The 15,239-nt window shown below is 49.5% G+C and overlaps 1 protein-coding gene across 8 annotated transcripts; it reads right to left on the bottom strand.

Annotated features, from left to right (window-relative positions):
• Positions 1-901: 901 nt before the first annotated feature.
• si:ch211-234p6.5 (pleckstrin homology domain-containing family A member 7) lies at positions 902-13,855 on the bottom strand. 8 transcript variants are annotated; one of them, XM_062559935.1, is made up of 26 exons: positions 13,745-13,855; positions 10,603-10,818; positions 10,302-10,336; positions 8,135-8,204; positions 7,959-8,060; positions 7,806-7,878; positions 7,591-7,691; positions 7,385-7,503; positions 7,096-7,296; positions 6,697-7,006; positions 6,547-6,606; positions 6,285-6,440; positions 5,864-5,923; positions 5,669-5,749; positions 5,431-5,583; positions 5,241-5,339; positions 5,012-5,120; positions 4,803-4,882; positions 4,580-4,684; positions 4,399-4,498; positions 4,159-4,208; positions 3,580-3,699; positions 3,113-3,499; positions 2,857-2,978; positions 2,650-2,759; positions 902-2,511 (listed from the first exon to the last, which is right to left on the bottom strand). In XM_062559935.1, exons 4-26 carry the CDS (start codon positions 8,201-8,203, stop codon positions 1,757-1,759), a joined length of 3,522 nt encoding a protein of 1,173 aa, XP_062415919.1. In that variant the 5' UTR covers position 8,204; positions 10,302-10,336; positions 10,603-10,818; positions 13,745-13,855; the 3' UTR covers positions 902-1,756. The 8 variants fall into 8 exon arrangements, with proteins under 8 accessions (XP_062415919.1, XP_062415920.1, XP_062415914.1 ...); XM_062559936.1 differs by lacking the exons at positions 10,603-10,818; positions 13,745-13,855 and having other exon boundaries at positions 10,302-10,357; XM_062559930.1 differs by lacking the exons at positions 10,302-10,336; positions 10,603-10,818; positions 13,745-13,855 and adding an exon at positions 9,741-9,866.
• Positions 13,856-15,239: the final 1,384 nt, after the last annotated feature.

Genomic DNA, 15,239 nt, shown 5'->3' with positions numbered 1-15,239 from the left:
CAGGCATCGCGGGGAGCGCGTAGTGTCCATGTTTGGTGTAAAATATTCCCCGAGGTCCATCACCGCGGATCGGGATGCTGTCCGTGGCCCCCTCATCCGAAAGCGGAGAAGAACAAGAAGAAGAAAAAAAATCGGCGATTTTCTCTTTTTTTCTTCTTCTTTTTCTTTCTGTCTCTCCTTCTCCACATGTAAACGGCGAGGAGGGGGACGCGGAGAGAGACGATACGCCACCTTACCACAGTCTCCCCCTCTGTCGGATTGGAAGGTAATGGGTCTTAAAGAAACATTCTCTCAGCATTCCCCGCATCTCTGTGATACACGCGCGCGCCACGCTCTCGCGCGCAGTCCCGGGCCAATCAAGCACCTGATTAGTTACGCGCATCCAAAAAAAAAAACCAACTAACTGACAGGCGTACATGTTATAAATCATATTTTGTACCTGCACCTTGATCCGAACATTAGTAATTTAATGAAATAAAGTGTACGATGAACCGCATGCATTCAAATGAGTCCGTGTAAAGCAGAGCTGGCTCTGAGAACAGAACATTACACGTGTGTTTGTGTCAGACCATGAGGAAAATATTCCATTCTGATGACCAGCTTTTAAATCATAACTCAAACTTCATCAGCATTCCTTTTTATGGAAGTCCTTTTACCATCCATAGTTTGTTTGGGGGATCAGGTGTGTGCACATTGAGGCATGAATACAGCATGTGAAGAAATGGGAACTCTTAGTGGGAAAAATGGTCTTTTTTTATTCCAGGAGGAAAATGCTTAAAGTGAATATTTTACATGAAAAACGGAAACTTGTAGCATTGAACACGTTTTTTGAATCAGCCGCACCGTGGATGCTTTAATATGCATATTGTTATTTATTTTGCATTTGTAAACAGATAAGCGGGGTCTCTCTCTCTCTCTCTCTCTCTCTCTCGGTGCATATGCGTGTGTAGCCCAGTAAACATAAGGTGGTGCTGTCTTTAAGAGAGCGAGAGCCTGGGAAGGGGTGATGTAATGTGTTCTTAGACAATGATGTCATCGACAGAGACACGGCAAGGATTTAAAGTGACAAAGGCCTTTTTTACCGGCGCGGTTTAATTCTGCATCAGGGCTCGTCAGAGAGCAGAACCTATGCGGCCCACGGTGGGGGGGGAATATTTGAATGGAGAGTTTCTTGCACAAACGAAGCCCGGAGCCGGTGTTTCGGGGTATTTTTTATTCATCGGGGTGTTTGAGATACAAAACACATTAGGCGTTGCGGGGACAACTGGGTTATGTTGACATGTCCACAAGCAGCATTCCTCATCAATTCGGTGTTAGATGGATGTTTTAGGATGAATGAAATAATACTACACATGATCTTTATCACCAACAAAAAACAACCTGCAGGATAGATATTAGATTTAAATACTTTAAAAATACATATTTGTTAAACTTTCTACTACAATTGCATCCTTTTCAGACCTAATATAATGGAAATGTATGAGTTTATCAAATTTTGGGACTATTTCTGACATTATATGTTCCTCTTCTTCAGTCTTCCCCCCCCTCCCCAAAAAAAATCACTTGACTCTATTCTTGTTCTTCCCAAGACGAGCTTGTTGGTGCTCCTGCATCTACAAGCTCGTCCTCAGCACCGTCACCCGTGCGTTCCCAAAAGAGGAGCTGCGAGTCCCGCCCCCGCCCTCGTAGAGGCAGCTGGAGGGCCTGGCGGGGCGGCCGTTGCTTCCTTCGGGGGCCGCCTCCTCGCCGTCCTCGCTTAACCTGGGACATTTCCGGGCTCTCGGGTCCTCCCTGGGTCCTCCTCCGTGTCCTCCCCTGACTCCTCCCCTGAGCGTGGCGCTTCTCTTGACCTCGCGCGCTCACCGTCTCCAACACCCGGCTGTCTGTCCCGCCCGGAGGCGTCCTCGCGCTCCTCAGGAGGGACGTCCACAGATTCAATGATCTGCAGCTCTTCTTCGTCGGTCCTGCATGGGGGGTTCGGTTTCCCGTCATCCGTCGCAATATCTGTGTCTGAAATGGCGATATCACATGTAATCTTGTAGAAGAGTGAATGGTTCTCTCTCATTTTCTCCAGGCTCTCGCTGACCGCCGAGGACATTTCGTTGGAATCGGTCACGTCGCCTGACGCCTCCTCGCCGCGCCCGTCTGCGCCGGGGATCTGCACAGGCGCGAACCCTTGCCACTGGTTGGAGGAGAGGAACCACTTGGCTCTCAGGTCGGAGGAAGGCGAATCGCCTTCACCCTCGGGCTTTCGCTCCTCCACACCAGTGCAACTTGCGAGCCCTTTGCCTCCATCTTTCTGATAGACGGTCATGGAGGAGAGGTGGTAGGGGGAAGCTGGGCGTTTGGTTTTATTCCTGGCGACGCCTGTTCTCACGCTGTGGTCTTTGTCTTGCGTTTTGTCCCCACATTTGACTTGATCTCTTTCATCTCCATTCTGAGGTATTCCACCAGAAGGCTGAAGCTCTGCAGAACCTCTGATGTGATCGCAGCTTCCATAGGATCTATGGTCTGAAAACCACAACAGAACACAATTTGCCATTAAGTCAAAGGTACAGGGCACCTTTAGATGATCATTCTAGATCTGTGAGGTTTTTTTTGGATACACTGATCTTCATAATTTACTTATTTGTGTTGGTAAATATGTACCTGATTTCATCCTTTGTTTTCTCGCTGCGTCGGGGGTCACCTGATGAGCTTCCTGCCCCTCCCCCCTGATTGGCAGCTGAGGGAGTGCAGCATCTCTCTGTCTGACCGCACTAACGGACCGACGGACGAACCCATCCATGAAGACGTTCATATTGTGTACGTAAAGTGCAGGTATTTAAATATAAAATCACAAAAACGAATTCTCACCTTCTTATGATTCTCTCTCGTATTCGTTCCACGCGACGAAGTTTGGCCTCTCGCTGCTCCGGGGTCAGACAGGGGTCAGGGTCCATGTCGGGGGTCAGGAGGGTGGCTCGCCGGTCATCTGCCTGTTCAAGCCGCGTCACATTAAAATGAACCTTAGCATTGCTCTGTGCAGCTTGGTCATCTTCTTAAACGTATTAAAGAATTGCCAATGAACCAGATTTTGGAAACAGGTGTGAAACAGGCAACATGAACTCACTACGATGGCATCCGAGCTCTCACTCCCTGGTGCTTCAGCTGCGTCGCCTTGAACTCGGTCCCTCGAGGTCTCTGTTGGCCCGGCTCTGTTTGCCTCCGAGCGTTTCTCCTTCTTGGAAGACCTCAGTATTCCCTGATGTCTCTTTGTCCTCACCACGGGCTCCTCGTGGCGCGTCTGCGTCCGATCCCGACCCCCCGGCGGCGGGCCCCGGGGTTGCTTTATCGACGCGCTTCGCCCCGACATGCTGTGGTGCGTCTCCGGCGGCATTTGCTCGGGCAACGGGTTGTCCAGTTCGGGCGGGGGGTCCTCGACAGAGACGCGTCTGGCCACAGCGGAGGATGGCAGGACGGCTGTGACGACCCGTGTCACTCGCAGGGGAAACGGGGCCTGTGGATTTCCCAGTGCATCGGTTACACTGTAATGCTGATCAGCTGCATCAGTCGTACTGGTTCATCCTATTGGCTCACCTCCTCTCCTGGGGCTGAACTTTGGCCTAGCGCGAGTACGGGAGCTTTCTTCCTATTCGTCAACCTCTCCCGATTCCTCTTCATCCGTTCAATTTGCTCTTCTTCACTCATCTTCATCTTCTAGAAATTATAGAGAGTGAGTCATTCACGGACCGCGCGCCACCGAAATACGCATTTAAGGAAGGTAGAGCAAAAAAACAGAGTCTATACCAAAAACTCTATAACTACAGCTGTGTCTTTTTGCAAAAGTGTTCATATGCATCTGTATGTACATGTATGTGTGTGTGTGTGTGTGTGTGTAAGCATGTGAGAAAGGGGGGTTGGGTGGCAAACATGAAAAGACTGAGCTAATGCACTGAGACGTGCGGCTCTTACTCCCCCTCTCGGCCACAACGGGAGCTGCAGCGTGCCCTAATTGCAAGCGAGATCAGAGAATCAAAGAATTGGCATTTGGCTGTGATTGCAATGAGAAAATATCTGCAGTGGCTGCTTCTACGTTTGCAGCGTTCCGGATCACATGCATTCCTTCCCTGGATACACGTTATGGCCAGAGAAAAGGGAAGCTGTGACGATTCAAACCTTGGTTGATTGATTCATCGTATCTGGTGGCATCCACTTTGAACCAGATTCTGAAGATGAAACAGGGGGAAAGAGGAGGAAAAGGACACTTGTGAGGGAAATAAAGTAAATATGATTGTGAATAAAAGGCTTAACATTCTTAACATTTTGCATAAAAGACCCATTAAAGCTGGGGTTTTTTTTACCAGATATGTCATACAATAAGAATACGAGCATCACATTGACACTCTTTTCATTTACTCTTGTTTATATGTCTGCACCAACCAATATTCATATAAAGAAAATCCATCTGGCTGTTTCCTTTTCTCTGTACAGGATCAAAAGTGTGGCCGTAGATTCCCTGAAGCAGAGCAAGAGAAAACATTGTGAAAACATCCCTCCCCTCACAGTCAATGTTATTGATAACGTCAACGTCCCACACCTCGTATGGGGACTCTGTCCGGCCCGGGCCTCGCCCCCTCCCGAGGAGGCTCTCCTGCAGCTCCTGGGGTAACGGTGGGCGGAGCGGTGGCTCTTGCTCCGCCTCCTGTAGGTGACACGGAAGAGACACCTACACGAGACTGGAGCAAAACGCCCCCCCCCCCCCCCCCCCCCCCCCCCCCCCACCCCGCCCCCGTCAAAGAGACAATGGAGTCATACTGTACCATTGGGAATCCTCTCTGCGGCCTCCCAGTGGGAGACCCTGGGGACGCAGGATGTGGGGACGTCGGCTGGAACGCTGGGGCTGGGGGGGGGGAGAACAGGTGTTGACACTGTTCATCATTTGTCACGTTAATGCACAATAAACAAGGGCTTGGAATTAGAAAACCCACGGCCACGTGGAAACACAGTGTGCACTTGTCAGCATGCTTACTGTGGGTCCTCTGGAGTCCCAGGAGGAAGCGGAAGTGATCCCTATTGATCTTGAGTCCAGTGAGGATGTCCTCCATCATCCACAGCTCTCTCTGGGCCTGAGACTGGTCCTTGTGAAAAGACAGAAACCACAGATTATCTTCCGATGTGAGCCTTATTCATTTGTGGATTTGTTGTCACTATAAGGCCTATGAAAACATCACACGCTCCAGTTTGGGCTTTTCTAATACCTGTGGCATTCCAAAGCTACAGATGTGCTGAAGGTGGGAACGGATAACCGCCAGTTCGCTCTCCATTCGCTCGTATTGACTCCACACCCTCTCCATTTCCTGAATCAGAAGAGCAAACAACTATTTGACGTCTCCTTTGAGGTGGCAATACACATCTTATTAAACGCCATTATTTATTTCGGTCACACACCAATGACACGTCACACATTCGAGCCCGGATTGTGACCAGGTCTTCCTGCAGCAGGGCCTTCTGGGTCACGGCTTCTTCCTGGGCCCTGGGCCCCCGGCTCGCCCACTCATCCAGCTGAAGTCTGGACACATCTAACGCACACTCGACGCTGTCCTGTAAAAAAAAACAGCCAAAATATATTGTAATGCTACAAATGACTGTGAATAGAGTGAGTCTAGTAAGCCTAACCCTAACCCACCTTATCCATTTGCAGCTGGGCCAGTTCTTCAGAAAGAGACTGGAGCAGCTTGTCACACCCACATAACCGCGTCAACAAAACCTGAAGAGGGGAAATAAAAATGATTCACAGTGAAACATCTCATGAGAGGATGACTAACTGTCCCACATTCCGGTGACATTTGAGAGCCTTCCGGCGTCGCGTGTGAATACTCACGTCTGCGTCGCTCTCAAGAGGCCGGATCGGTGGGGTTTCCCTCGGGTCAGGATTTGGGGCCTGAATTACGTCAAGGTTTTTGTTAAAGAGTGCTTTTAAAAATATATTTCTTGCTTGCTTGCTTTTCAGCCTGTATCAATGTGAGTTTGCAGAGACAATGTCAATGAGATGTCCTTTGTTATGAAATCCGTTGTGCGTAGACTACAGTCGGCCAATGTGGGTCAACGCTTCAACGTCAGACCCGACTACTGTGTTTCGAGGCCTCTGAGGAAAAGCTGTTTTGCACAACGCAACAGATAACAATTTCGTGACAAAACGCGTAACAATGAGCCCCCCGCCATTTGTCGGCATTTGTCAACGTCGTGGACCTGAAGCGCAGTAACACCAAACAGCATCCTGGAGACACACGACAACGACTCACGGCTGGCGGAAGCACACAAACGGACACGTTGCTGCGGTGGTGGTGATGGTGGTGGTGGTGGTGGTGGTGGTGGGGGGGGTGTTGGGGAGCATGTGCGGCTCTCGATGAGGGGGGCAGAGGGGGCAGTGCGTCTGCGTGCGGCCCCGTGGATGAGCCCTGAAAGGGAGACGGCCCGCGATGAGAGCGGAGCAAAGCGCGTGGGGGGGTGGGGGGGTGGGGGGGCGTCAAACACAACCTGTACACCGTTAAAGCCACTGGTCACCTTTCCCGAGTGTCGCCTCCCCCCCGGTGTGTGATGCACGGACCCGTAGGTCGGCGTAGGCTGCAGACAATGAAACAATGGAAGAGATCAGGTTCGAGTTACATGATACTTTTGAATTATTATTATTTTTTTAAAGGTAGAACCGGGTACCTTGCACAGCTTGGGCCACCTCTCCGTGACCGGGGTGCTCGGGGTGGACTTGAACTCCAGGTTAGGCGAGGCGGGTGCGTAGTAGATGGTCGGCAGGGCCGTGGCCGCGTCATCGCAAGGTCGAATGTCCACCCTTCCCACCGGGGTGTGGGGTCGTGACCCCAGATGGCCCCTCGGGGTCAGCGAACCCGCTCCCATCATCTCCGTCGGCGCAGGCGGCGGCGTGATTTGGCCGGGGGGGAGAAGGTCTTCCTCTTGGTGGGGGTCGCAGGCTCTCCTTCTGCTGAAATCCGCAGGGCTCGGCGTTCTGCTTGAAGAGGGAACATCGAGCAGTGGGCTTTAAATCTGCGACGTTCACACACACACACACACACACACTGGGTGGATTCCGCCCCAAACCTGCTGTTCCTCTGACGCAGGCCCCGCCTCCCCCTCGGCTCCTCCGTCCTCTCGTCGGGGAGGCGACTCGGTTCGCTCAGGGTCCTGTTGACATGTTTGTGTCTCTGGGAGCGACCCGCTCCATCCGAGGGGGTTCTGGGGAAGTCCAGAGACTCACTGCTGCCACCGATCTGCGTGAAATCCTGATAACTCGAGCAACGCCTGAAATTTTAAGAGACGCGCGGAAAGGAAGTGTCAACCGTGACGCGCGTTTAATACCGGAAGCGTCACACACTTGAAGGTGTTCTACCTGTTCAGGGAGCAGTTTGGCTCCATTGCGGCGGACTGGCTGAGGGCTCGGACCCAACCCAACATGTCCTCCTGAGTGTCGGCACTGAAGAAGTAAGAGCGCATTCCCTGGTGCACCACCTGGTTTTTACACAAATCCCTCACAGTGTTACACTGCTGTCCTTCCCATGATGCACCATTCTTGGATGTGTAACCAAACCCTGATACCTTGAAGGTGAACTTCCTGCTCTTGCATTCTCGGGGTGTGCAGAACAGGATTTTGTAGCTGGGGAGTGGGATGCTGCCCAGCACGGATTCCTCTCTGCTGTCTGTCGGGGGGGGGGGGCAGAATGTGAAAAAATTAACTAAAGAAGAGATCCATCGATCTTCACTGAGGGAACATAAAAAAGGGAACAAAACCTCCGGGGTCAGAAGACGTTTACCTTTATAGTAAAACAGACAGTAGTTGGAGAGGACAAACCACCTTCTCTTCCAAAGCTTCAAACCAGAGCTGTCCTGCAGGGGGGAGATCCATTAACGGCTCTTAGTCAATCAATAGTCAAGTTATTAGCAGCACGCCGTGTTTGAAATGCTACCTTTTTGTTGAGCCATCCTCTGATGACTACAGGACAATTGGGGTCTCTCTTGGCAGCAAGACATCTCTTCCCGAATGTTTGCACCTTTCCGTCACTTTCACTCTACGGGGAGGGGGAAACGCGACATTAGTGTCACAGCAAGTCACCCGGACGGAACACGCTGACTTAAAACCCACCTTTCTGACGGGAAAGTAGGAAATGGTGGCCACGCTGGATGTCTGGCTCACTCTGTCCTGGTCGTCCATTCTGCAGCGGGGGGGGGGGCAAAAATATTCAAATGCGGATTCAAGCCGCACACCAGATCACAGGCTCTTTTGTGGGAGGGGACAGCTGGCGGCACATGTGAAGTATCCGTGTTTGCTCGTGCATTCCTTCGTTCACGCTCATCGCACGGAGACGAAGACAAAGCTCAACCAATAAATGAAACCATCTCAATGCCGACAGCACGTGAACCTCCAGACATTAGGCCTTACCGGTTACCCCTCCCACCCCCTCCGGAGGGCAGTCAGTCCCCTCGACAAACGGCCCCCTGTGACCTCCGGGCACACAAACGCCACATTCCCGCGCGGTTGTCACGGCCGCTTTCCCCGGTCGCCCCGCTCATCCTCTCGGGAGAGGCTCGGCGTTGTGAGAGAAACCTCGCCCGGTTCTATTCTGAGCCCCAACGGGCCAATGAGCATCCCCACCCAGGAACTGACAGGTGACAGCTGCATCGCCGCGGTGGCAGGGAGGGCCCCCCCCCCCGGGACTGTGTGAAAACCAATATGGCAGCAGGGACGGGGGCCGGTATGAGAGACGACATTTGGAATGTGTCCCGAAGCCGCAGAGTGGACCGCTAAAGAAAGAAAAACCAAAATAAAAGCGGGTGGGGGAGGAGGAGGAGGAGGAGGGGGGGGGGATGCCAGATGAAGGCAAATGTTCAGTGTGTTCAGTGCGTTGCTTTCGTGGAGTCACGCCGCCTCTTTTTCCGCTCCTCGGGTCACATGATGGCACCTGCACACGACTTCTTTCACACCATCTCGTCTTGGCCGTCAGCTCTGATTGAAAAGTTACATTTCTGCCTTTCAACTTCAAGAGTGTGACTTTCGGGATCAAAGGTTTTTTTTTGTTGGTGACACTCATAAGACGGCAGTACCGTTTTTTTTTTTTTTTAAAAAGACCCCGTGAGAAACATCTCACAGGCATCCCGTGGGTGACCCAGAGGTTTGAGATGGTCCTGAAGCCGAAGCCGAGGTCTTTGTGAACCACAGCGTGAGTAAACGGAGGAGAACAGCGCGGTCTTTGTCGGAGGCCTCGCAGCCGCCGGCGGGCTCCGTGGGTGTCGTGGAAGCATTTGGAAAATCTCCTCCTGCATCAGCGGGGGGGGGGGGGGGGGGGGGTCACTTGCTTCGGGGAGGAGAAGACTTGAAATGCTAAGGAAGGGATGGAGGAGACAAATGGAGGGTCTGTGCGGCGCACAGAGCGCGCTTTGTGGCGCCTCGGAGGACTCGGCGGCGTCATGTGAATTTGGACGCGGAGCATGTTGAATGAAAGACATCCTCCATCAACAAAAACATTTGCACGTCTCCTCCATTCTCAGGTCTCTTTTGTGCCAAGTCCCCCACCGCCGGCGTAACCTCGATAAGCAAAGGATCGACACAAGGCGACGGACACCGAAGGCGCTGGATGTCCGAGGCGCAGCAAATTTCAAATGACACCGTCATCCCCATTTAGCAAAAGCTTTCAACTCAATGATGTCAACAATGAGACGTGGACTAGGACAAAGACGCCGCGTTGCTGTACCTGACCGCCTGTGCCCGCCCGCTGGCTGCCTGGAGCTCCATCCCTCGGCACCTCTCCCTCACAGCATCATCTCCTCGGCTGAAGATCCTCAAGCGGACAAAAGTTTCTCCACCCCCCCCCCCTGCCCCCCTCACCCCCCACGCTGTCCTCCACTCCCCTCCCGTCCGTCCTTCTCTCTGTTCTGACTCGTGGCTGCAGCGGTTTGTTCTACCTACGCTGGCTGTGAGGAACTCTTCTGTCCTCTAACAGCGCACTCTCTGTGAGGACGACCCTCCCCCCCCCGACCTCCTCTTCTCCCCCTTCCGTGTCCCTCCCTCTCGCCCTGGACAGCCTCTCTTTCTCTCTCGCCGAGTGTGGGTTTGTGACTTTGAAATGTATTAAAAGTCTCGCTGTATGAATCGAACAATCTGAAAAATGGTTTAAAGTAAAATTAGTGTCAGTTTGCTCTCTAAATATATTACTCTTTCAAGCTGGTACCACCGAGCGGAACATCTCTCCACCTGTTTCAGTGGCTTAGTAAGATCCTGAAAAACCAAGCAGGGGGGTGGGGGGGTGGTTTACCATCTACGGGGGCCGGTGGATCCTCTTCATTGGACCTGATCACACGATAAAGAACAAAACAGCCTCACAGTCTCTGATCTTCTGTCCTTGGTGATTTCCAAAGAGTATTTGTATAAGCATCTTATCTCATGTTAACTTTGTAGATATTTAATGTTTAATACGGTTTCCCTCTCAGGGGATCACATCATCAAACGTCCTGAGATGAGCAACTTTAACAAAGTTACCAATATTCCTCTGATGGGGGGGAAAAGGAGGGTGAGTACGGGCTTGGTTTTGTGGATTAAGGGGAAGGTGAACTCACCTTGGAGGGGAACAGAAGAGGTCGAAGGCCCACAAGAACAGAGGATAAAACACAGAGTGTGACACCTGTTCCTCACGGCGCTCCTTCCTCTGGTCCCGCTGGTGTTCCCCGGCAGCTCGGACGCGTGCAGTAGTCCAGGCGCAGGTCCTCCGTAAGTCTCTCCGAGGACAAAGGGGTCGTCTCCCTCCGCCTCGGCAGCACGCAGACCACCGACGCCTCGGGGGAGAGAAAGATATGAAGGGAATTCTAAGTGCTTCGATAGCAACAAGGAGAAAGGAGGAAAGTCAAGACTAAATATGTTTAGAGGCACGAAGCTTCTCACCCGATTGCTCCAGTGCGAACTTATAATTAGAATCTTGCATGTCGGGGGGGGCATTTGGTGGTGACCGGCGAGGTCGTGACCTCTGATGCTCATGTCCAGTTCTCACAGGGGACCAATTAGTCCGCATTCAGACAATTTACGAGTTGTCCCTTTTAGCTTGCTACACACAAGTGTTGAGCGAAAGCTGCGTCGCTACTTGTCATCTCTTGTTATACGTTGAAAAATCTATTTAGGAAGGAGGGACAGAGGTGGAGAGACTCATGGGAAATGTGGTTCAGACACAAGTTAGTTGACATATGGATCCGGAAACGGGTTTTTCAAAAAAAAGAATCAAGCTGAAACTCTTTTTCCTTTAAAAAATAAATGCTTTAAATTCAACGAAATATTATATTCTTTTCTTTGTAATTTGAGGTACTATTTTATTGCAATTAACAAATCTTTCATTAGTCAAAAATATTCATTTTTTGGAAGAAAAATAAGAAAATATTCCTTCATTCAAAAAAAAATATAATGCAATATTAAGTCCTGATATCTTTAGTATTTTATTTTTACATTCACAAAGCTCATTATGCGTGTCTACAACCTGTCAAAAAATACAATAAATGAAGGAAAGAATACTGCATTCAGAGTAAGTCAAACCTATTTTGCTCTGCAGATGTATAGCGTCTGAATTTCCTTTTCAAATCATTAGGTATTGCAGACATGAACTGTGGCTAAAATACTTTTTGTATGAGGTTCCGGGATCACTGTGTTATTGCAGGATGTACTGAATATGTTTGGCCTGCAGTGAAGCTATTTAAACACAAGAGGGAGCTGTGGTCTTCAGTAATAAAGACACAGCGATGCAGCGGTCAAAGAAGCATTCAGCTTTTTGATTTACGTATACATAAAACAAACCTAATAAATAAAGAAGTACTGCTCTCCAAACTACATGAATACTACATAAATACCATGCAGTAAGCTCATCACAGAAAACATCCGCCTCACTGCGATGTGTATTATATACATGTATGTATATATATTAGGGCCGGGACTCGATTAAAAATATTAATAATATAATTTTATAATAAAAATATAATTGTTTAGCGTGGAGGTGATACTTGAGGCTCGATGTGAATTCCTTGTTGCACAGCTTGCACACAACCACGCTCTTATCGACGCTTCCATCCGTGTGTTTATAATAAGATTTCCCATTCACGGGGCCAACCGACACGGTCTCGTCAGACTCTTCGTTCATGTTCACTGTGGTTTGTTGTTGTCTGAAGTCATGAACGCTACTTGGTGCTCCAGTATAATCGGTCCTCCGAAACTCATCCAGTGAGAAACGTTCCGCCGTGCAAAAAATAAGTGTAAAAATGCGTAAAAAATGTTTAATGTGTTATTTTTTGTGTAATTAATTAATCTTAATTCACATTGTAATTAATTAATCGTAATTAACACGCTAAAGTCCCGGCCCTAATATATATATATATATATATATATATGGTATATGTATATATACATATTCCATACACTGTATGTGTGCATTTTAATGTGTGTTTTCTGCACACAGAACGCAAGAGCGAAGTGTTGACAGTTCGAACATGAGCCCGTAGCAACGTGACAGTAAAACGACCAATGGTGTCGCAGTCAATGAGATGAGTGACACGCGTATATCATCCAATCTGCAAGCAGCGACGGGCAACAGAGAAGAACTGGGGTTTTTAAAAATGCTTTTTACTCTTGATCTCAGAGTCATATGTCGATTGCGTCATGAACACCGGAACATTACATGATAACCGTACATTTAAAGGTTTGATTTAAAGCAGTGTAGGATGATATATGGGACATATACACCCCCCCGGTTTGTCTCGATGTGTCAATTATGTGTAAAGTGATCTGCTCATGACACCAGTTTGGAGTTACCACTCACTCGCATGCTTAGCAAAAGCTAATAAAATAAAAACGTATCATGGATCAACCGTAGCTGTGTTTTCTTTGGTACACGGTGAATATTTGTGGTCTGAGCGTCACGCTTGGCGACATAAATCCTCACGTGTCACTGGAACTGCGGCCTAAACTTAGAGGGCTTGAGCTCACGCGTAGATTCCTGTAAGTCGATCTATTGGTGATGTCTGTCGTCACTGAGCCAATATTTGATTGTGAATCTGAAACGTTTCCTGAGGTGGGACAACCACCTATTAAACCTTCATTAGGACTCATTGTCATCTGACCTGGGGGGGTCGAGGGGCGTGAATGTTGCGTAACTCTTGTGCTTTAGGTGTTAAGGCGACAGCAGATGAGGCCCACCTGTCAAAGTATGGAATGGATGTTGAGGCCAGAGCGTCTCAAGTGACCCCTTTAAGGCCGGGGGGTGTGATTCTCACGACAGCTACTCAGCCCGATCCAGAGGGACACAAAGCTACTTGCCAACAACGTTAAAGTTCTGTCACGTCTCAACACCAAACTTTGAGTATGTTTGTGTTTACGTCCCAGTGTAGACTTCTATGTTGGATTAACTGTTTATTTTCATTTTTGGTGTTTTACAACGTCTTTCCCAGAAAAAAGTGCAAAATAGCTGAAATGTTTCTGATAAGTAAAACAGACAAGAAGTGAAAAACAGAGGTATAAGACTGCGGTTTCAAAATAAAGCAGGAAGTGACAATTCACATTCTATGTTTCACCACACAAAGCACTAAATTGTTTACCATCACTAATGAGACCGGGTTACGTATCGCTGAGGAAAGGCCCCCCTAAAAAAAGATTCAGTTTATATACATCTATATCGTTTGTGATATTTTGTTTTTAAAAAGTAAAACGGTTTAAGTGTTTGCGTCAGACCTGATTTTGAACGCAGCTCCGGGTTTTGTCCAGCGCAGCATCATCCGGGGAGGAGGCGTCGTCGCCTTGGTAACGCACGCCAACCCTGAGCCGGTAGATCCTTCCTGCACACCAGGACGCCACGAGCACGACACGACACGACACGCACACACACACATCTGTGTGAGCTCCAAAACAATGAACGTGCACCCGTGGAGCCTCGTAGACCCACTTGATCATCTCTACATTTGGGCTCAGAGATGACGGGACGACGAGATCCGACCATACGTGACCAAAAGCCAAAGCGGGCGGCGAGGACCTGGCCTTTGTTTCCTCTCCCCGCCGTTGGCTCACGTTAAGTTGAACATACCCAGCTGTCCGGCGGAGGTACTGCAGGTTTCAGGTGTGTCTTGACAGGTGATGATGAAGTGCAAACATTGCGTATAATTAGAAAACCATCTGCCTCTGTCAGGCCATCACATGCGGCGGGATTTCGTTGCCAGGCCCGTCGGAATTAACAAGACACCTCGCATCCCGGCGGGGGGTGGGGGTGTCAGCTTAGGTTCCACCGGAGCACAGCATGAAGCTCAGAGCAGTTCGACAGATTAAAGGGAACGCGACCTGCTCTCAGAAATCAGAATACTTGGGAATGTTTCGGGGGGGGGGGGGGAGTTGAGTGAAAGCAGCCGAAAATGGACTAATTTAATTAGATTAGAGCAATTGAAGAGCTGCTTGTCTCAAATGAGTGAATGTGCAGATAATGACTTGTAACACTTAATCGTCATTAATTCAATATTGAGGGTCTCTTAAATGAAAAGAGCTTATCGCACAGAGAGAAAAATAATTAAGCCTTTTCCTTGAAGTGATAAATAACATTCGCACAAACAGGCTCATGACACCCGTCCTGTGACTCATACTCGCGTAAGCATGCGGCAGCCCGTTTGGCGTTAAGGACGTGGATTAAAAAAACGAAGCGACCTAATCCCCGAAGCGTTAGCATGTCAACATGGACCGAGACAGGCCATGTGTTTCATCGGCTCCGAACTCAACCTTTTATCAACATTAGCTCAGGACATCAAGGGAGGTTAAAAGCGGCAACAATGCGGTGGCTGAGATGAAGAGTAAAAGATGCACAGGATCTGTTTGTCCTCTGTCAAAGGTTATTCTTACAGGCTTAATGTGACTTACGTGTATATTAACGCTGTAGAATTCTCAAACGTTAAGATGGAGAGGTGGGAAAACTACGTTGGGAAATAAATATAAATTCTTAATTCTGTGAAATGTAAGGGACAAAGTTCACTTCAACACGACATCCGGGTGTCTGTTGGGGGGCCCCCCGGGCATGTGATGATGTCACCGGCCCCTCTGCTGGCTCCGCTGTGTGACAGCTTAATGCCAGTCTTACACCTTTAATGCGGGACAGAGCGAGGGCCGCTGGTGTTGACACGAGCGGCGCATGATACTCGCCAATAAAAAAGACGGATGGGCCCGGAGGCTTGAAATCGGACCTCTGTTT

The sequence above is a fragment of the Pungitius pungitius genome, chromosome 21 (genome assembly GCF_949316345.1).
Source record: "Pungitius pungitius chromosome 21, fPunPun2.1, whole genome shotgun sequence".
Classification (NCBI taxonomy): Eukaryota; Metazoa; Chordata; class Actinopteri; order Perciformes; family Gasterosteidae; genus Pungitius; species Pungitius pungitius.
This window is presented reverse-complemented; position numbering and strand designations above follow the sequence as displayed.